General features: G+C 33.2%; 2 protein-coding genes across 2 annotated transcripts; one reads left to right on the top strand and one right to left on the bottom strand.

The window, feature by feature from the left end:
- Positions 1 to 552: 552 nt before the first annotated feature.
- LOC140862691 (uncharacterized) lies at positions 553 to 1432 on the top strand. The gene is made up of 2 exons (XM_073265723.1): positions 553 to 1241; positions 1393 to 1432. The coding sequence occupies exons 1-2, from the start codon at positions 553 to 555 to the stop codon at positions 1430 to 1432; spliced, it is 729 nt and encodes a 242-aa protein (XP_073121824.1).
- A 1614-nt stretch (positions 1433 to 3046) lies between these two features.
- Positions 3047 to 4127, bottom strand: LOC140862692 (uncharacterized). Its single transcript, XM_073265724.1, has 3 exons — positions 3831 to 4127; positions 3630 to 3744; positions 3047 to 3576 (listed from the first exon to the last, which is right to left on the bottom strand). The coding sequence occupies exons 1-3, from the start codon at positions 4125 to 4127 to the stop codon at positions 3047 to 3049; spliced, it is 942 nt and encodes a 313-aa protein (XP_073121825.1).
- Between the last annotated feature and the right edge of the window lie 18041 nt (positions 4128 to 22168).

Consider the following 22168-nt stretch of genomic DNA (forward strand, 5'->3'; position numbering starts at 1 on the left):
TTATAAATTTATAATAATATTTTAATATAAAGAATATATTAAAAAAATATTTTTATATATATAAAAAAGGTAAAGGCATAATTGAAGTGGCATTGGTACCCACGTAACAACAACTTCAATGTGCTCTGACAATGTAGAAGATTTATTGTGTATAAGATAAAGATCACGTGGTTTCGATTAAATGAAATCTAATCTGACAGTGTATAAATCGGTTTGGATTATTGATGAAGATAATGTTAATAGTTTTAGTTTTGCTATATATGTAAATCATACCGAGAGTTGGATGTCATACGTACCAATTTCCATCTATCAATATACAGCATGAATTTTAAAAATTTCCATTTTTTTCAATCAACATCATCCAGCTCATTTGATGAATTTGATTCACATATGCAAGATCACTTTGAGTGCATTAATGAAACAAAAAATTTATTAAAGAGCCTAGCCACCGATAACACAATTTTAGCAGCTTCATATGCTGAGCAATATGAATCTGAAGTCAAACATGGAGGGTCGATCCCCGGGCATATCGTAATTCAACGTGATAGAGAAATGGCTGATCGTAATCTATTCAACGATTATTTCGCTGAGAATCCAAGATCCAATGAGGTAATGTTTCGAAGACGTATTCGAATGTCACGAGGCCTTTTTTCTCGTATTGCTGATGCTGTGAAGAATCACGGTCGCTATTTCACACAACGGGTAGATGGTCTTGGCCGAATTGGACTCTCTACTAATCAAAATATTACAGCTGCAATGCGGATATTGGCATACGGTACACCTGCAGATGCTGCTGATGAATATATTAAGATAGGAGAATTAAATACAATTCAATGTCTTCAACGTTTTTCTCGAGATATTGTAGAGGTGTTTGCAGAGCGATACCTAAGGTCACCTACCCCCACTAATATTGATAGACTACTGCTTATTGGTGAGAAACGTGGATTTATTGGAATGTTGGGAAGCTTGGGTTGTATGCATTGGAGATGGAAAAATTGTCCAACAGCATGTGCAGGACAATATGCGGGTCGTAGTGGTTCTCCGACCATTATTTTAAAATCAGTTGCTGATTATGATCTATGGATATGGCATGCATTTTTTGGTATGCCGGGTTCTAACAATGACATTAATGTTCTTGAGGAATCCAATCTATTTTCAAATCTTGTACAAGGCATCACTCCTCCGGCAAACTACTTTATTGGGGGTAAAAGAGTACCATCAAGGATATTACTTAGCCGATGGTATATATCCTAAATGATCAACTCTTGTGCAAACTATTCTTGATCCACGTTGTCCCAAATTTTTTATTTTTTTTTGCAATGAAACAAGAATAGTGTATAAAAGACGTTGAACGCGCATTTGGAGTACTTCAATCACGATTTGCAATTGTAGCATCTCCGGCACGTGCTTGGCAGAAGCAACTGTTGCATGATATAATAACTGCATGTATTATAATGCACAACATGATCATCGAGGATGAGCGTGACTTGGATACACCAATACAAGATGCGATGGAAGCACCGACTCCGAATGTGGAAGTGGTTACAGATCAAAATATAAGATTTCAAGAATTTCTTACTCGGTATAAAAAATTAAGGTATAGAGAGGCTCACTTCGCACTACGAGATGCACTAATTGACCATTTATTGGATTTATATAGTAATTCGGTTAATTAAAACTTACTCATTTGTGTTTAGTTTCTATTTTGTGAGCATCATTATAATATTTTTTGTATTCTAGTAATTTATCTTCAGATTATTTTTATGTGTGATTGTAATTATTAATGAAGTTTAATGATTTAAATAAAATTAAAAATCATAAAATAAATAATAATTTTAAATATTAAAATAAATAAAATTAAATATTTCAATAATTCTTAAAATATATTTAGTTAAATTTTTTAATTCGTTAATATTTCTAATGAATATTTATATAGAAATTACTATTTAGATATTAATGATATTTAATTATTATGTTAAAAATATTTGGTGGAATAAATTAGTTGTTATGAATAAAATAATAGAAAATATTCCGAGAATATTATTTTTAGTGTAGAGTTTAGAGTGAATGAGTTGCAGATGGTTTTTGTATTTGGTGTAGGAATTACACTATCTTGGAGTTAGTGTTACACCAAGATAGCGTAATGGGATGGAGATGACCATAGAGCACCTCCAACCTAGCGCTATTTCTAGCGCTAGGTTGGCTTATTGCAACAGTGTTGCGCCAAATTTGGGAAAACACTGTTTCAATAGCGCAAGCTTTTTATTCTTTTTTTTTTTCCTTTTTTTTCTTTAAAAAACATAATCTGGTTTGTTCTTCTTTTATTTTATACTTTTTTTTAATTTCTATGCCTTTACCATTACAATTTATTTGTTGTAATTATTAATTATAAGATATTTTGATTTAAAATTTGAATAATCTTATAATATTTTAATAAATTTATAATTAATTTTTTTAAAAATTTTTTTAATAGATAACCACATTACTTAATTATTCTTTTATAATACAATATTAATTACATAATATATAAATTATTGTCTTTATAAATATTTTATGAAACAAATTAGTTAAAAAATTAATTTGGTAATAAATAAGTAAATTTAAGTTTTGAATTATATTATTAGTTGAATAAAATAATAAAAGTTTAATTTGATAATTATGAATGTTATATGTAATTGTTTTTAATATTATTTTTTATGTGTAATGTATTTTAGTAATAATTTTAATTCTCTAAATTATGTAACTTTAATTTAATTAATTAACATCGAATAGAAAAATACAATTTTGAAAAAAAAAATTAAGATTACAAACACTAAATTTATTGAAAATCAAAGATAATGATACAAAATGAAATAAACAAACATAACAAAACATTAAATTTTCGAAAATCATAATACAATACAACATAAAATAAAATAAACTAACCAACATTTAAAAACAAAGATAACGATACAACATAAACTTAAACAAGATAATAAACAATAAATTATTAAAAATCACACCACAATACAACAAAATACATTGGATGACAAACATTAATGAAACTTTAAAAAGGCGGTAAGCTGGATCCGGATCCTCCAATGTCTCCAAAATATTTGCCATAGTTGAGACTATCAGGTGCACGTTTCCTTTCTTCCCTCTCATTCAAAATTCTTGATTGTTCGGCCCGAAAGTTTTCACGCAAAGATCGATCTTGAATAGAGTTGAAATCTATTACTAAAATTATGTTTTCTTCTTGAAACCGGGTCAGATCCAACATTTGTCGATTTTGTTCTATTTTTGTTTCATTTTGTTCCAATTTTCGTTCAGTTTGCTGCATCCATTTCAGTTGTAATTCATTATTTTGTTCACGATAAGCATTTCCATGTTGGATAATCTCGAGAATTTTTTCTTGTCCTAATTTCATTGATTCAATTGTTTGTGACATATACTCATCTTTTTTCTTTTCCAATTTGAATTTTTTCACTCCAAATGGTCGCTGTGATGAACTACCCCAATTATTTTCATCACTTAAGTAAATCTCAAATGGTGATAATCCAGGGGACGCTGATTTGGGGGAATCTGTTGCTTGTGTGTCTGATTGTGGAGATTCAAAAAATTCAATACCTATTTGAATTGGTGTCCGTGACGGGTTAGGTGAAGCTGAAATTTCTCCATATCTTTCATAATATTCCATACATGATCAAACTTAAAACATATCTTGAAATTATCATCCTGTTTCATTAACTCTTTCGCACGGATTATCTGTACATAAAATTAAAGTAAAGATAAATATAATAAAGTAATTATAGTAATATATAAGTGTAGAAATTCCATGACACAAAACTCACAATATCCATTTCTGAAGCACCGCTTGGATCTAGTAGTTCAACATGTTGGATACATGCTCCTAATTTACTAATTTCCGACAATATTAAACCCATACGAGATTGCACAGATCTTTTGTTACGAACTTCTGTAATGTCGGGTGCTCTGGAATTGTTGTATCTTTGCCCGACACGATCCCATAATTGATTTCGCGATTGGTTTATGCCTATGATAGGATCTTGGGAAATGTCAAGATAAACATGACAAAGGTGTATATCTTCTTGAAATGAATAAGAAGCATATCGTGCATTCGTAGCCATTGAAAGTAAAATATGTTGGGAGATAAGAAATGGAAATGGTGAATCGAAAATAAATTAGGCCGTATCAATTTATTGAAGCTAGATGATATGAAGTTGATGGTTGTGATTGAATGTAATCTAATCAGACGGTGTATAAATCAGATCAGATTTCCGAAATATAAGATATAGATCATATGGTTTCTATCTACATGAAATCTAATCCGACAGTTAATATATATGATCAGATTTTTTGGATATAGGATAAAGATATATAAATAAATAAATGTTTATGACATAATTTTAATTTATATATAATTATATTATAAATTTATTGCTACACGTATTGTTGTGTACATTATTATATAATATTAAATAATTATATTATAAATTTTTAATAATATTTTAATATAAAGCATATATTAAAAAAATATTTTTATATATATGAAAAAGAGAAAGAAATAATTGGAGTGGCATTGGTACCCACGCAACTACAACTTTAATGTGCTCTAACAATGTAAAAGATTTATTGGATATAAGATAAAGATCACACGGTTTCGATTAAATGAAATCTAATCTGACGGTGTATATATCGGATTGGATTATTAATGAAGATAATGTTAATAGCTTTAGTTTTGCTATATATGTAAATCATACAGAGAGTTGGATGTCATACGTACCAATTTCCAACTATCAATATACATCATGAATTTTAAAAATTTCCATTTTTTTCATTCAACATCATCCAGCTCATCTGATGAATTTGATTCACATATGTAAGATCACTTTGAGTCCATTAATGAAACAAAAAATTTATTAGGTAGCCTAGCCCACAATAACACAATTTTAGCAGCTTCATATACTGAGCAATATGAATCTATAGTCAAACATGGAGGGTCGATTCCCGGGCATATCGTAATTCGACGTGATAGAGAAATGACTGATCGTAATCTATTCAACGATTATTTTGCTAAGAATCCAAGATACAATGAAGTAATGTTTCGAAGAAGCTTTCGAATGTCACGAGACCTTTTTTCTCGTATTGCTGATGCTGTGAAGAATCACGATCGCTATTTCACACAACGGGTAGATGGCCTTGGTCGAATTGGACTCTCTAATAATCAAAAAAATTACAGCTGCAATGCCGATGTTGGCATATGGTACACCTGCGGATGCTGCTGATGAATATATTAAGATAGGAGAATCAACTACATTTCAATGTCTTCAACGTTTTTCTCGAGATATTGTAGAGGTGTTTATAGAGCAATACCTAAGGTCACCTACCCCCACTGATATTGATAGACTACTGCGTATTGGTGAAAAACGTGGATTTCCTGGAATGTTGGGAAGCTTGGATTGTAATGCATTTGAGATGGAGAAATAGTCCAACAGCATGGGAAGGACAATATACGGGCCGTAGTGGTTCTCCGATCATTATTTTAGAAGCAGTTGCTGATTATGATCTATGGATATGGCATGCATTTTTTTGGTATGCCGGGGTCTAACAATGACATTAATGTTCTCGAGGAATCCATTCTATTTTCAAATCTTGCACAAGGCATTGCTCCTCCGGCAAACTACTTTATTGGGGGAAAAGAGTACCATCAAGGATATTACTTAGCCGTTGGTATATATCTGGTAGGTTAGATCCTACCCCATGGGGTAGATGGCAATCACGGGTTGGTTTAAATCATGTGGGTTTCATTAAATTATATGGGGCCCACATGATTTGAACAAATAAGATACATACACATGTCCCATGGGATAATACCCATGGGCTAGGATGAAATTTTCTGTATATATCCTAAATGGTCAACTCTTGTGCAAACTATTCATGATCCACGTGGTCAAAAAAAAAAAAATTTTTGCAATGAAACAAGAATCGTGTAGAAAAGACGTTGAACATGCATTTAGAGTACTTCAATCACGATTTGCAATTGTAGCATCTCCGACACGTGCTTGGCAGAAGCAACTGTTGCATGATATAATAACTGCATGTATTATAATGCACAACATGATCATCGAGGATGAGCGTGACTTGGATACACCAATACAAGATGCGATGGAAGCTCCGGCTCCGAATGTGGAAGTGGTTACAAATCAAAATATAAGAATTCAAGAATTTCTTATAGTTATAAAAAAGTAAGGTATAGAGAGGCTCACTTCGCACTACGAGATGAACTAATTGAGCATTTATGGGATTTATATAGTAATTCGGTTAATTAAAACTTACTCATTTGTGTTTAGTTTCTATTTTGTGAGCATCATTATAATATATTTTGTATTCTAGTAATTTATCTTCAGATTATTTTTATGTGTGATTGTAATTATTAATGAAGTTTAATGATTTAAAATAAAATTAAAAATCATAAAATAAATAATAAGTTTAAATATTAAAATAAATAAAATTAAATATTTCAATAATTCTTAAAATATATTTAGTTAAATTTTTTAATTCGTTAAAATTTCTAATGAGTATTTATATAAAAATTATTATTTTTGATATTAATGATATTTAATTATTATGTTAAAAATATTTGGTGGAATAAATTAGTTGTTGTGAATAAAATAATAGAGAATATTTCGAGAATATTATTTTTAGTGTAGAGTTTAGAGTGAAGGGGTTGAAGATGGTTTTTGTATTTGGTGTAGGAATTACACTATCTTTGAGTTAGTGTTACACCAAGATAGCGTAATGGGTTGAAGATGACCTTAGAGCACCTCCAACCCAACACTAACGCCAACATAGTTTTGGGTTTCTTCTCCAACCTTGCGTTATTTCTAGCGCTAGGTTGGCGTATTGCAACAGTGTTGCGTCAAATTTGGGGCAACACTGTTGCAATAGCGTAAGCTTTTTCTTTTTCTTTTTTCCTTTTTTTTTCCTTTAAAAAACATAATCTGGTTTATTCTTCTTTTATTTTATACATTTTTTAAATTTCTATGCCTTTACCATTACAATTTACTTGTTGTAATTATTAATTATAAGATATTTTGATTTAAAATTTGAATAATCTTATCATATTTTTAATAAATGTATAATTAATTTTTTTAAAAAAACTGTTAATAGATAACCACATTACTTAATTATTCTTTTATAATACAATATTAATTAATAAATATATAAATTATTGTCTTTATAAATATTTAGTGAAATAAATTAGTTAAAAAATTTATTTGGTAATAAATAAGTAAATTTAAGTTTTGAATTATATTATTAGTTTAATAAAATAATAAAATTTTAATTTGATAATTATGAATGTTATATATAATTGTTTTTAATATTATTTTTTATGTGTAATGTATTTTAATAATAATATTAATTCTCTAAATTATGTAACTTTAATTTAATTAATTAACATCAAATAGAAAAATACAATTTTGAGAAAAAATATTAAGATTACAAACACTAAATTTATTGAAAGTCAAAGATAATGATACAAAATAAAATAAAGAAACATAACAAAACATTAAATTTTCGAAAATCATAATACAATACAACATAAAATAAAATAAACTAACCAACACTTAAAATCAAAGATGAAGATACAACATAAACTTAAATAAGATAATAAACAACAAATTATTAAAAATCACACCACATTACAACAAAAATACATTGGATGACAAGCATTAATGAAACTTTAAAAAGGCGGTAAGCTGATCCGAATCCTCCAATGTCTCCAAAATATTTGCCATAGTTGAGACTATCACGTGCACGTTTCCTTTCTTCCCTCTGATTCAAAATTCTAGATTGTTCGGCCCGAAAGTTTTCACGCAAAGATCGATCTTGAATAGAGTTGAGATCTATTACTAAAATTTTGTTTTCTTCTTGAAACCGTGTCAGATCCAACATTTGTCGATTTTGTTCTATTTTTGTTTCATTTTGTTCCAATTTTCGTTCATTTTGCTGAATCCGTTTCTGTTGTAATTCATTGTTTTGTTCACGATAAGCATTTCCATGTTGGATAATCTCGAGAATTTTTTCTTGTCCTAATTTCATTGATTCAATTGTTTGTGACATATATTCATCTTTTTTTTTTTCAATTTGAATTTTTTTACTCCAAGTGGTTGCTGTGATGAACTACCACCACTATTTTCATCACTTAAGTTAATCTCAAATGGTGATAATCCAGGGGACGCTGATTTGGGGGAATCTGTTGCTTGTGTGTCTGATTGTGGAGATTTGAAAAATTCAATACCTCTTTGAATTGATGTCCGTGACATGTTATGTAAAGCTGTAAATTTCTCCATGTCTTTCATAATATTCCATACATGATCAAACTTAAAACCTTTCTTGAAATTAGCATCCTGTTTTGTAACGCCCGGAATTATTTAATTTTAATCTGAAAATATTTAATTTGGGAATATTTGGGGTTTTGATTTAAATTCTAATATTCTTAAATTATTTAGGATTGAAATTGAATGAAATAAGAAATTGAGGACTGAATTGCAATTATTGATAACTTGAGGGGCCAAAGTGCAAAATCCTTATTTTGAGCTGGACACTTGTTATTCCTAAGCTTATTCACGTGTGATTCATCAACTTCTATCAGAAAATCAGAGGAAGAAAACGAGAGTGCAAGAGCAAAGAAACCAAGTTCATTCTTCATCTTCAAATTGAGATATCTTTTGATCCGGTTATCCGATTTTGATTCCAAAAGATGTTCTGGAATCCTTGCAACGAGACCTTCGAATTGATGTAAGTTTTCTCTTAGTTCATCAGGGTTTGGGAATTCGAAATTGACAGACATCAGATTTGTGTATGGAATGGTGTTGATGAGCTTCTATACCTTGTTTTATTGAAGTTGGGTTGAGGAATGATTGTTGTATCATGTTCTTATGATTTCCCAGCTATTATTCGATGTATATACTTGCTGATATGTTGAGGATTATGCTGTTTTGAATCCTATACAGCTGATGTGAATGTTAGATTGATTATAGTTGCGTTCGGGATTGCCGAGTTATACCGATATGCTGTCAAACTTAAGATTTGAAGTGATTTGCTATTGTTTCTTGGACTAAGATGTTGTTGGGTTATTAGCTGATGATTTCTTGGTTTGTATGCTGTGATTTCAGCGCATAAACAGGGCACGTAAACTCGAGAACGTCGACTTCGAAACCGATAGAAGAAGGAACAAGGTTTGAAGCTATTCTACATTCAAGTTGTATGGTTTTGAGCAGATTTTGAGTTAAGGCTTATGGTTGATACTTGTACAGATTTTGACAAGCTAGAAGACATCCTAAACCTCACATTTGAAAGGTAAAAGTGGACTACTACTTGAATGGGATTATAACTCGAGATGGTTTGTATCGAGTTTCCTAAATCACATACTTATTTGCTTAATTGCTTTTCTATGCTCTTCTATGATTTATTGAATGAGTATTAGATGTTAATGAATGCTCTTGTGATGATATATATTGCATTCATCTTGAAAGACTTATTCTTTGATTTTGAAATGAACGGAAACGTTCGAATAGACGATTTGAGGGATTATATATGTATGGCCTGGGTGGTTGACGTAGCCTAGTGTCTGAAATGCATATGTAGTGGCTTCAAAGTCTAAAGAAGTAAGATAAGTAGTCCCACCTCGATTGGGAGAGTCGGTGGTTAGCTATGATATCTTCTTCTCGGGATTCCAACCGACGAGATAAGAGATGAACCTTGTTTTAAAACATGCATGGAAGTTATGATCTTTTATATCATGAGTTTGATATATGTTTAATATGCATGTTTAGTTGCTTTTACTGGGAAATCTATTTCTCACCGGAGTTATTCGGCTATTGTTGTGTTGTATGTGTCATGGCAATAGGCGGGATTGGAACAAGGCAAAAGCGAACATGAAGAACAAGGGGATGAGAGAATAGCGTGATGATCCGAGTATAGATGGTTTCTTGTGCTGTCAATGATAGTGTTGAGTCCAAACACATGAACATGATATAGCTACTTGTACCAAGATTTGTTGATAATAAGTTGTTGTCTTGTTTATGTATATAGGATTTGGAAAGATGTGTAAATCCTTGAGACAACATGTTGTTGTAGCTTAATGTTTTTACTATCATAATGAATCTTCTATGGTTCATGTGTATATATTGAGATGATTTTAAGGCATTGTGATGATTCAATTCTATCAACTTTATCATGTGAGAATGCATGTTGGCTTATGATATTTTAATAGGTTTTGTATGAGTTGATATTGGATAAAAAATGCATGAAGGAACTCGTTTTTGACAGCAAAAGTTCTTATGTTCTTTTTCTGGAAAATGCTCTCGCTCGATCGGTGAATTATCACGGATCGAGCGAGGCCATTATTGCAGGGACAAAAAACTCGAAGATTGTGGCTCGCTCAATCGGTGAATTGTTGCAGATCGAGCGAGGCCACATTTTGTTCAACCCGAGAGTTTGAGCTGTAGGCTCGCTCGATCGGTAGCTTTTCACCGATCGAGCGAGGTGCTCAATTCTTAAATTTTTTTTTTTTTTACTTTGTTTAATCTTTGATTCCTTGACTATTAATTATGATGATTTGATTAAATGAGAGATTAGAACTCGGGTAATCACAACAAGTGGTATCAGAGCAAGAAAGTTCTGGACTAAGATAGATAGCGAGTGGGGTAGATCGAGTCTTCTTCCTTACTTGTTTATTATGCTATGATTTATTACATGCTTGACTTACATGGTATAAATGCTAGCATGTTATACTTTCAAGTATTTTATTACATGATGTTGTATTTATTTTATTTGAAAGTTTGATTTATAATGATTAAAGATGCATGCTTATTGCACTATCTGACATGATACAAGCATGTGATCTGTTGTTTACGACATGCTACCTGATTATCTGAGTCGATTGGAAGCATGTGTTATCTGAATACCTCGATTATTTATTTACGATTGAATCAGAACCGAGTATTGATCAGAGGTAAGATGATCAGAGGAGGACTGAAATAGATTTGATGATTCTGGTATCCTAACCCTTTTGATAATCAGATATGTCTCGACGACCAGGCCGACCTCCTCTCAGACCACAGGTTCCTACTCCTAGGCCAGAGCAGACAGTGCATCCTCTGCCAGAACAAATAGTAGTACCTCCGATAGTGCCTCAAACTACTGCAATTCTGAGTAATGAACAGGGAAGTACTTCTCGAGATATGACTGATATGTCAGCTACTCCGATGGAAACACTGCTCAAATGTTTTCAATCATACCATCCGCCTACACTGAAGGGTACTGAGAATGCAATCGAATGTGAGGGATGGCTTGATGATATGGAGATGTTGTTTGATTCACTCGATTATGGTGATGAGCGGAGAGTCAGACTAATTGGGCACCAATTGCATGAGGTTGCGAAGAGCTGGTGGTTCACGACTAAGAAGGCTCTGGAGCGTAGAGGAACAGTATTCACCTGGACAGTCTTCAAAACTTAATTCTATCAACGATTCTTTTCGGTGTCTTACCGCAAAGATAAGGGTGCAGAGTTTGCTAATTTGAAGCAGGGAAATTTGAATATTGAAGACTATGTTGCAAAATTCTCTACATTGCTACGTTTTGCTCCACACGTTGCTGACAGTGATGAGGCTATGGCTGATCAGTTCATTAATGGACTGAATCCAGAGGTATTTACTTTGGTGAACACAAGGCGACCAAATACATTTGCTGATGCCTTGAACAGTACCAAAGGAGCAGAAGCTGGTTTGATACAACAGCGAGGAGCTTTGTATTCTGTTCAACCTCCGAGACAGCCACAATCTTCAGCTTCAATCTCACAACAACCTCCTCGGTTTGAAAGTGGTGGCAGTAGCAGTGGCAAGAAGAAATTTTGGCAAGCTCGAGGAAAGCAGTTTAAGAGATCTGGGAGCAGTTCTTCGAGTTCGAGTGGGTCGAAACCAAAGTCTGGCATGGTTTGTAACAGTTGTGGTGGAAGTCATCCGACTGATCAGTGCCGAGGCGTATTTGGGAGTTGCCATATATGCCATCAGCTAGGACATTTTGCGAGAGTGTGTCCTCAGAGAGGTTCCGGACAGTCACGAGGTACAGAGTCATCACGATCAGTGGCTCAACCTGCAAGGCAAGCCTCATCTGTCCATTCCTTCCAACCACCACACCCACAGCAACAACCAAGGCCAGGAGGGAGTCAGACAGGTAGCCAGCCTTTGAGACAACAGGCTCATGTCTTTGCACTGATAGAGGAACAGGCACAGGGAGCACCGGATGATGTTATTGCAGGTAACTGTTCTCTTTATGGTTATCCTGCCTATGTATTGATAGATACAGGTGCATCCCATACATTTATCTCTGAACGATTTGTGTCATTACATGCTTTGCCTGCTGAATCTTTACTTGTTGTTGTATCTGTCTCTTCTCCTTTGGGGAGAGGTCTTATATCAATTCAGACAGTTAAGGATTGTTAATTACAGTACGACGGTAATGAAATAGAGATAGATTGTATTGTGCTTGGTTTGTCTGATTTTGACTGCATTATCGGAATTGATATGCTAACCAAGTACAGAGCTACAGTGGACTGTTTTCAGAAAGTGGTGAGGTTCAGACCTGAGATGGCTGGAGAATAGAAGTTTTATGGTAATGGTTCTCGTGCTAAGATTCCTCTGATTTCTGTATTATCCATAACCCGACTTTTGCAGAAAGGAGCGGAGGGATTTATTGTTTATGCAGTTGATGTTTTGAAAGCTAGTCCGAACCTGGCTGACTTGCCAGTGGTTAGTGAATTTGCGGACATTTTTTCTGATGAGATTCCAGGACTACCTCTGTACCGTGAGATTGATTTTAACATAGAACTGATGCCAGGTACAACACCGATTTCGAAAGCACCTTATCGAATGGCACCAGTTGAATTAAAATAGTTGAAAGAGCAGTTGGAAGATTTACTGGCCAAGGGATACATTCGACCCAGTGTTTCTCCTTGGGGTGCTCCAGTACTGTTTGTCAGAAAGAAAGACGTTTCAATGAGATTGTGCATTGACTATCGGCAACTGAACAAGGCAACGGTAAAGAACAAATACCCTTTGCCTCGTATTGATGATTTATTTGACCAGTTGCAGGGTTCTTCTGTGTATTCCAAGATCGATCTGAGATCTGGATACCATCAGCTGAGAGTTAAGGATTCTGATATTCCGAAAACCGCTTTCAGAACCAGGTATGGTCACTATGAGTTTATAGTTATGCCGTTTGGTCTGACGAATGCTCCAGCTGTGTTTATGGGTTTAATGAACCGAGTGTTTCAGAAATATCTCGATGACTTCGTGATTATTTTTATTGATGATATTATGATATATTCAAAGAATTTGATTGATCATTCTGAGCATTTGAGAACTGTGTTGAAGACTTTAAGAGCTGAGAAACTGTATGCTAAACTGTCGAAATGTGAGTTTTGGCTGAAACAGGTTGTTTTTCTTGGACATATTATATCCGGAAATGGTATAGCTGTTGATCCAAGTAAAGTCGAGGCAGTGATCAGTTGGTCGAGACCAACATCTGTTCCTGAGATACGTAGTTTCATGGGTTTGGCTGGGTATTATCGTCGATTCATTAAAGATTTTTCCAGTATTGCGAAGCCGATTACTCAGTTGACTCAGAAAAATGCTCCATTCATCTGGTCTGAAGCTTGTGAATCCAGTTTTCTTGAGTTGAAGAAACGACTGACCAGTGCACCAGTCTTGACGATTCCTTCAGGTACTGGTGGTTTTACTGTTTATTGTGATGCATCTCATCGAGGTTTGGGGTGTGTTTTGATGCAGCGAGGGCATGTGATTGCTTATGCCTCGAGACAATTGAAGCCTCACGAGACCAGATATCCGATTCATGATCTTGAATTGGCCGCCATTGTATTTGCTTTGAAGATTTGGCGACATTATCTGTACGGGGAACAGTTTGAAATCTATTCTGATCACAAGAGTCTGAAATATTTGTTTTCACAGTCAGAATTGAATATGAGACAGCGGAGATGGCTTGATTTGCTGAAAGATTTTGATTGTGAGATTAGATACTATCCGGGGAAATCGAATGCAGCAGCTGATGCATTGAGTCGAAAGGTATGTTCCTTGTCCTTATCGAAGATTGGTGTATCAAATTTGATTGAAAACTGTTGTCTTTCTGGATTGGTATTTGATACGAATTATCAGCCTCTGCGACTTTATCAAATTCAAGTTGAACCAGAGTTACTTTTGAGAATCAGAGAAGTTCAGAAACTTGATCAGAATGTGCAGAATTCGATTGAGAAAGTCCGATCAGGGCATGTGTCTGAATATCAGGTTCGAGATGATCTTCTTTATGTTCATAATCGCCTTGTAGTGACTGATATTTCTGATGTGAGACAAAAACTACTGACAGAGGCGCATTGTAGTCGATATAGCATTCATCCTGGAGGGAGGAAGATGTACAATGATCTGAAGACTCGATATTGGTGGAAATCAATGAAGTCTGATATTACTGATTTTGTGTCTCGATGTCTTAATTGCCAACAGGTGAAGACTGAAAGGAAGAAACCGCCTGGTTTGTTACAGAGTTTATCAATGCCAGAATGGAAATGAGATCATATTTCCATGGACTTCGTGACGAAGTTACCTCGATCTTCCAGAGGTTGTGATGCTATCTGGGTGATTATCGACAGATTAACGAAGTCAGCATGTTTTATTCCATATCGTATGACATCGACACGATCAGATGGCAGAGATTTATGTCCGAGAAGTTGTCAGATTACATGGAGTGCCGAAGTCTATTGTATCAGATCGCGATCCTCGATTTACATCTCACTTCTGGCACAGTTTACAGAGTGCTTTAGGTACTAAGCTACATTTGAGCACATCCTATCATCCACAAACAGACGGACAGTCTGAGCGTACCATTCAGACATTGGAGGACATGTTGAGAGCTGTAGTGCTTGATTTTGGCACTAGTTGGCAAGAATCACTACCACTTTGTGAATTCTCGTACAACAACAGTTATCAATCGAATATTAAGATGGCTCCGTTTGAAGCTCTGTATGGTAGAAAATGTCGATCTCCTCTTTATTGGGATGATATCTCTGAAGTACCTGACATTGGGCCTGATATGATTCGAGATATGACAAAACAAGTGAAGCTTATTCAGAAAAGAATGAAGACAGCTCAGGACAGACAAGCGAAGTATGCCAATATTCGACGTCGACCTTTGTCTTTTGAACAGGGGGATCGTGTATTTCTGAAGATTTCTCCGTTCAAAGGCACCGTACGATTTGGCAAGCGAGGGAAGTTGTCTCTATGCTACATTGGTCCGTATGAAATTCTGGAGAAAATAGGCAATCTTGCCTATCGATTAGCTCTTCCTCCGGCTTTATCTGGAATACATGATGTCTTTCATGTATCGATGCTTCGAAAATATCTTGCTGATGAATCTCATGTGCTTCAATCTGATGAGGCTGAACTCGACGAGACTTTGAGTTATTTCGAAAAGCCAATTCAGATTCTTGATCGTAAGGAGAAGCAACTTCGAACGAAGACTATTCCGCTTGTGAAAGTTCAGTGGAGTCGTCATGGTATTGATGAAGCTACTTGGGAGACAAAATCAGATATGCGACAGTGATTTCCAGAGATGTTTCAATGATGTGAGTCTCCTTTAGTCTTTCTGTTCTTCCTATTATATGATCTGTTGAAACTACTTGAGATTTCGAGGACGAAATCGAGTCTTAGTGGGGGAGAATTGTAACGCCAGAAATTATTTAATTTTAATCCGAGAATATTTAATTTGGGAATATTTGGAGTTTTGATTTAAATTCTAACATTCTTAAATTATTTAGGATTGAAATTGAATGAAATAAGAAATTGAGGACTGAATTGCAATTATTGATAACTTGAGGGGCCAAAGTGCAAAATATTTATTTTGAGCTGGACACTTGTTATTCCTAAGCTTATTCACGTGTGATTCATCAACTTCTATCAGAAAATCAGAGGAAGAAAACGAGAGTGCAAGAACAAAGAAACCAAGTTCATTCTTCATCTTCAAATTGAGATATCTTTTGATCCGGTTATCCGATTTCGATTCCGAAAGATGTTCTGGAATCCTCACAACGAGACCTTTGAATTGATGTAATTTTCTCTTAGTTCATCAGGTTTTGGGAATTCGAAATTGACAGACATCAGATTTGTGTATGGAATGGTGTTGATGAGCTTCTATACCTTGTTTTATTGAAGTTGGGTTGAGGAATGATTGTTGTATCATGTTCTTATGATTTCCCAGCTATTATTCGATGTATATGATTGCTGATATGTTGAGGATTATGCTGTTTTGAATCCTATACAGCTTATGTGAATGTTAGATTGATTATAGTTGCGTTCGGGATTGCCGAGTTATACTGATATGCTGTCGAACATAAGATTTGAAGTGATTTGCTATTGTTTCTTGGACTAAGATGTTGTTGGGTTATTAGCTGATGATTCCTTGGTTTGTATGCTGTGATTTCAGCGCATAAACAGGGCACGTAAACTCGAGAACGTCGACTTCGAAACTGATAGAAGAAGGAACAAGGTTTGAAGCTATTCTACATTCAAGTTGTATGGTTTTGAGCAGATTTTGAGTTAAGACTTATGGTTGATACTTGTATAGATTTTGACAAGCTAGAAGACATCCTAAACCTCACATTTGAAAGGTAAAAGTGGACTACTACTTGAATGGGATTATAACTCGAGATGGTTTGTATAGATTTCCCTAAATCACATACTTATTTGCTTAATTGCTTTTCTATGCTCTTCTATGATTTATTGAATGAGTATTAGATGTTAATGAATGCTCTTGTGATGATATATATTGCATTCATCTTGAAAGACTTATTCTTTGATTTTTAAATAAACGGAAACGTTCGAATAGACGATTTGAGGGATTATATATGTATGGCCTGGGTGGTTGACATAGCCTAGCGTCTGAAATGCATATGTAGTGGCTTCAAAGTCTAGAGAAGTAAGATAAGTAGCCCCACCTCGATTGGAAGAGTCGGTGGTTAGCTATGATATCTTCTTCTCGGGATCCCAACCGACGAGATAAGAGATGAACCTTGTTTTAAAACATGCATGGAAGTTATGATCTTTTATATCATGAGTTTGATATATGTTTAATATGCATGTTTAGTTGCTTTTACTGGGAAATCTATTTCTCACCGGAGTTATCCGGCTATTGTTGTGTTGTATGTGTCATGGCAATAGGCGGGATTGGAACAGGGCAAAAGCGAACATGAAGAACAAGGAGATGAGAGAATAGCGTGATGATCCGAGTATAGATGGTTTCTTGTGCTGTCAATGATAGTGTTGAGTCCAAACACATGAACATGATATAGCTACTTGTACCAAGATTTGTTGATAATAAGTTGTTGTCTTGTTTATGTATATAGGATTTAGAAAGATGTGTAAATCCTTGAGACAACATGTTGTTGTAGCTTAATGTTTTTACTATCATAATGAATCTTCTATGGTTCATGTGTTTATATTGAGATGATTTTAAGGCATTTTGATGATTCAATTCTATCAACTTTATCATGTGAGAATGCATGTTGGCTTATGATATTTGAATAGGTTTTGTATGAGTTGATATTGGATAAAAAATGCATGAAGAAACTCGTTTTTGACAGCAAAAGTTCTTCTGTTCTTTTTTTGGAAAATGCTCTCGCTCGATCGGTGAATTATCACGGATCGAGCGAGGCCATTATTGCAGGGACAGAAAACTCAAAGATTGTGGCTCGCTTGATCGGTGAATTGTTGCAGATCGAGCGAGGCCACATTTTGTTCAACCCGAGAGTTTGAGCTGTAGGCTCGCTCGATCGGTAGCTTTTCACCGATCGAGCGAGGTGCTCAATTCTTAAAAAAAAATTTTTTTTTTTTTTTTTTACTTTGTTTAGTCTTTGATTCCTTGACTATTAATTATGATGATTTGATTAAATTTTTTTTTTTTTACTTTGTTTAGTCTTTGATTCTTTGACTATTAATTATGATGATTTGATTAAATGAGAGATTAGAACTCGGGTCGTCACATGTTTCATTAACTCTTTCACATGGATTATCTATACATAAAATTAAAGTAAAGATAAATATAATAAAGTAATTATAGTAATATATAAGTGTAGAAATGCCATGACACAAAACTCACAACATCTATTTCTGAAGCACTGCTTGGATGGAGTAGTTCAACTTGTTGGATGCAGGCTCTTAATTTACTAATTGCCGACAATATTAAACCCATACGAGATTGCACAGATCTTTTGTTACGAACTTTTGTAATGTCGGGTGCTCTGGAATGTTGTATCTTTGCTCGACACGATCCCAGAATTGATTTTGCGATAGGTTTATGCCTATGATAGGATCTTGGAAAATGTAAAGATAAACATGACAAAGGTGTATATCTTCTTGATATGAATATGAAGCATATCGTGAATTCGTATCCATTGAAAGTAAAATATGTTGGGAGATAAGAAATGGAAATGGTGAATCGAAAATAAATTAGGCCGTATCAATTTATTGAAACTAGATGATATGAAGTTGATGGTTGTGATTGAATGTAATCTAATCATACGGTATATAAATCAGATCAGATTTTCGAAATATAAGATAAAGATCCTATGGTTTCTATCTACATGAAATCTAATCCGACGGTTAATATATATGATCAGATTTTTTGGATATTGGATAAAGATATATAAATAAATAAATGTTTATGAAATAATTTTAATTTATATATAATTATTATAAATTTATTGCTACACGTATTGTTGTGTACATTACTATATAATATTAAATATTTATATTATAAATTTTTAATATAAATCATATATTAAAAAAATATTTTTATATATATAAAAAAGAGAAAGACATAATTGGAGTGACATTGGTACCCACGCAACAACAACTTCAATGTGCTCTGATAATGTAAAAGATTTATTGGATATAAGATAAAGATCACACTGTTTTGATTAATGAAATCTAATCTGACGGTGTATAAATCGGATTGGATTATTGATAAAGATAATGTTACTAGCTTTAGTTTTTCTATATATGTAAATCATACAGAGAGTTGGATGTTATACGTACCAATTTATAACTATCAATATACATCATGAATTTTAAAAATTTCCATTTTTTTCATTCAGCATCATCCAGCTCATCTGATGAATTTGATTCACATATGCAAGATCACTTTGAGTTCATTAATGAAACAAAAAATTTATTAGGGAGCCTAGCCACCAATAACACAATTTTAGCAACTTCATATGCTGAGCAATATGAATCTGAATCAAACATGGAGGGTCAATTCCCAGGCATATCGTAATTCAACGTGATAGAGAATTGGCTGATCGTAATCTATTCAACGATTATTTCGCTGAGAATCCAAGATACAATGAAGTAATGTTTCGAAGACGTTTTCGAATGTCACGAGGCTTTTTTCTCGTATTGCTGAAGCTGTGAAGAATCACGATCGCTATTTCACACAACGGGTAGATGGTCTTGGTCGAATTGGACTCTCTACTAATCAAAACATTATAGCTGCAATGCGGATGTTGGCATACGGTACACCTGCGGATGCTGCTGATGAATATATTAAGATAGGATAATCAACTACAATTCAATGGCTTGAACGTTTTTCTCGAGATATTGTAGAGGTGTTTGCAGAGCGATACCTAAGGTCACCTACCCCCACTAATATTGATAGACTACTGCGTATTGGTGAAAAACGTGGATTTCCTGAAATGTTGGGAAGCCTGGATTGTATGCATTGGAGATGGAAAAATTGTCCAACATCATGGGTAGGACAATATGCGGGCCGTAGTGGTTCTCCGACCATTATTTTAGAAGCAGTTGCTGATTATGATCTATGGATATGGCATGAATATTTTGGTATGCCGGGGTCTAACAATGACATTAATGTTCTCGAGGAATCCAATCTATTTTCAAATCTTGCACAAGGCATCGCTCCTCCGGCAAACTACTTTATTGGGGGAAAAGAGTACAATCAAGGATATTACTTAGCTCATGATATATATCCTAAATGGTCAACTCTTGTGCAAACTATTTATGATCCACGTGGTCTCAAAATTTTTTTTTTGCAATGAAACAAGAATCGTGTAGAAAAGACGTTGAACGCGTATTTGGAGTACTTCAATCACGATTTGCAATTGTAGCATCTCTGGAACGTGCTTGACAGAAGAAACTGTTGCATGATATATTTACTGCATGTATTATAATGCACAACATGATCATCGAGGATGAGCGTGACTTGGATACACCAATACAAAATGCGATGGAAGCACCGACTCCGAATGTTGAAGTGGTTACAGATCAAAATATAGGATTTCAAGAATTTTTTACTCGATATAAAAAAGTAAGGTATAGAGGGGCTCACTTCGCACTACGAGATGCACTAATTGACCATTTATGAGATTTATATAGTAATTAGGTTAATTAAAACTTACTCATTTGTGGTTAGTTTCTATTTTGAGAGCATCATTTTAATATTTTTTGTATTCTAATAATTTATCTTCAAATTATTTTTATGTGTGATTGTAATTATTAATGAAGTTTAATGATTTAAAATAAAATTAAAAATCATAAAATAAATAATAAGTTTAAATATTAAAATAAATAAAATTAAATATTTTAATAATTCTTAAAATATATTTAGTTAAATTTTTTAATTCGTTAACATTTCTAATGAGTATTTATATAGAAATTATTATTTAGATATTAATGATATTTAATAATTATGTTAAAAATATTTGGTGGAATAAAATAGTTGTTGTGAATAAAATAATAGAAAATATTCCGAGTTTAGAGTGAATGAGTTGGAGATGGTTTTTGTATTTAGTGTAGGAATTACTCTATCCCAAAATTAGTGTTACACCAAGATAGCGTAAGGGGTTGGAGATGATCTTAAAGCATCTCCAGCCCAACATTATGTTGGCGTAAAACATTAACATAGTGTTGGGTTTCTTCTCCATCCTAGCGCTATTTCTAGCGCTAGGTTGGCATATTGCAACAGTGTTGCACCAAATTTGGTGCAACACTGTTGCAATAGCGTAAGATTTTTCTTCTTTTTATTTTCCTTTTTTTTTCTTTAAAAAACATAATCTGGTTTGTTCTTCTTTTAATTTATACCTTTTTTTTAATTTCTATGCCTTTACCATTACATTTTATTTGTTGTAATTATTAATTATAAGATATTTTGATTTAAAATTTGAATAATCTTATCATATTTTTAATAAATGAATAATTAATTTTTTTTAAAAAAATTGTTAATAGATAACCACATTACTTAATTATTCTTTTATAATACATCATTAATTAATAAATATATAAATTATTGTCTTTATAAATATTTTATGAAATAAATTAGTTAAAAAATTTATTTGGTAATAAATAATTAAATTTAAGTTTTGAATTATATTATTAGTTGAATAAAATAATAAAAGTTTGATTTGATAATTATGAATGTTATATATAATTGTTTTTAATATTATTTTTTATGTGTAATGTATTTTAATAATAATTTTAATTCTGTAAATTATGTAACTTTAATTTAATTAATTAATATCGAATAGAAAAATACAATTTTGAGAAAAAAAAATTAAGATTACAAAAACTAAATTTATTGAAAATCAAAGATAATGATAAAAATGAAATAAACAAACATAACAAAACATTAAATTTTCGAAAATCATAATACAATATAACATAAAATAAAATAAACTAACCAACACTTAAAATCAAAGATAACGATACAACATAAACTTAAACAAGATAATAAACAACAAATTATTAAAAATCACACCACAATACAACAAAATACATTGGATGACAAGCATTAATGAAACTTTAAAAAGGCGGTAAGCTGGATCCGGATTCTCCAATGTCTCCAAAATATTTACCATAGTTGAGACTATCACGTGCATGTTTCCTTTCTTCCCTCTCACTCAAAATTCTTGATTGCTCGACCAGAAAGTTTTCACGCAAAGATCGATCTTGAATAGAGTTGAGATCTATTACTAAAATTTTGTTTTCTTCTTGAAACTGGGTCAGATCCAACATTTGTCGATTTTGTT

The sequence above is a fragment of the Henckelia pumila genome, chromosome 4 (genome assembly GCF_033568475.1).
Source record: "Henckelia pumila isolate YLH828 chromosome 4, ASM3356847v2, whole genome shotgun sequence".
Lineage (NCBI taxonomy): Eukaryota > Viridiplantae > Streptophyta > Magnoliopsida > Lamiales > Gesneriaceae > Henckelia > Henckelia pumila.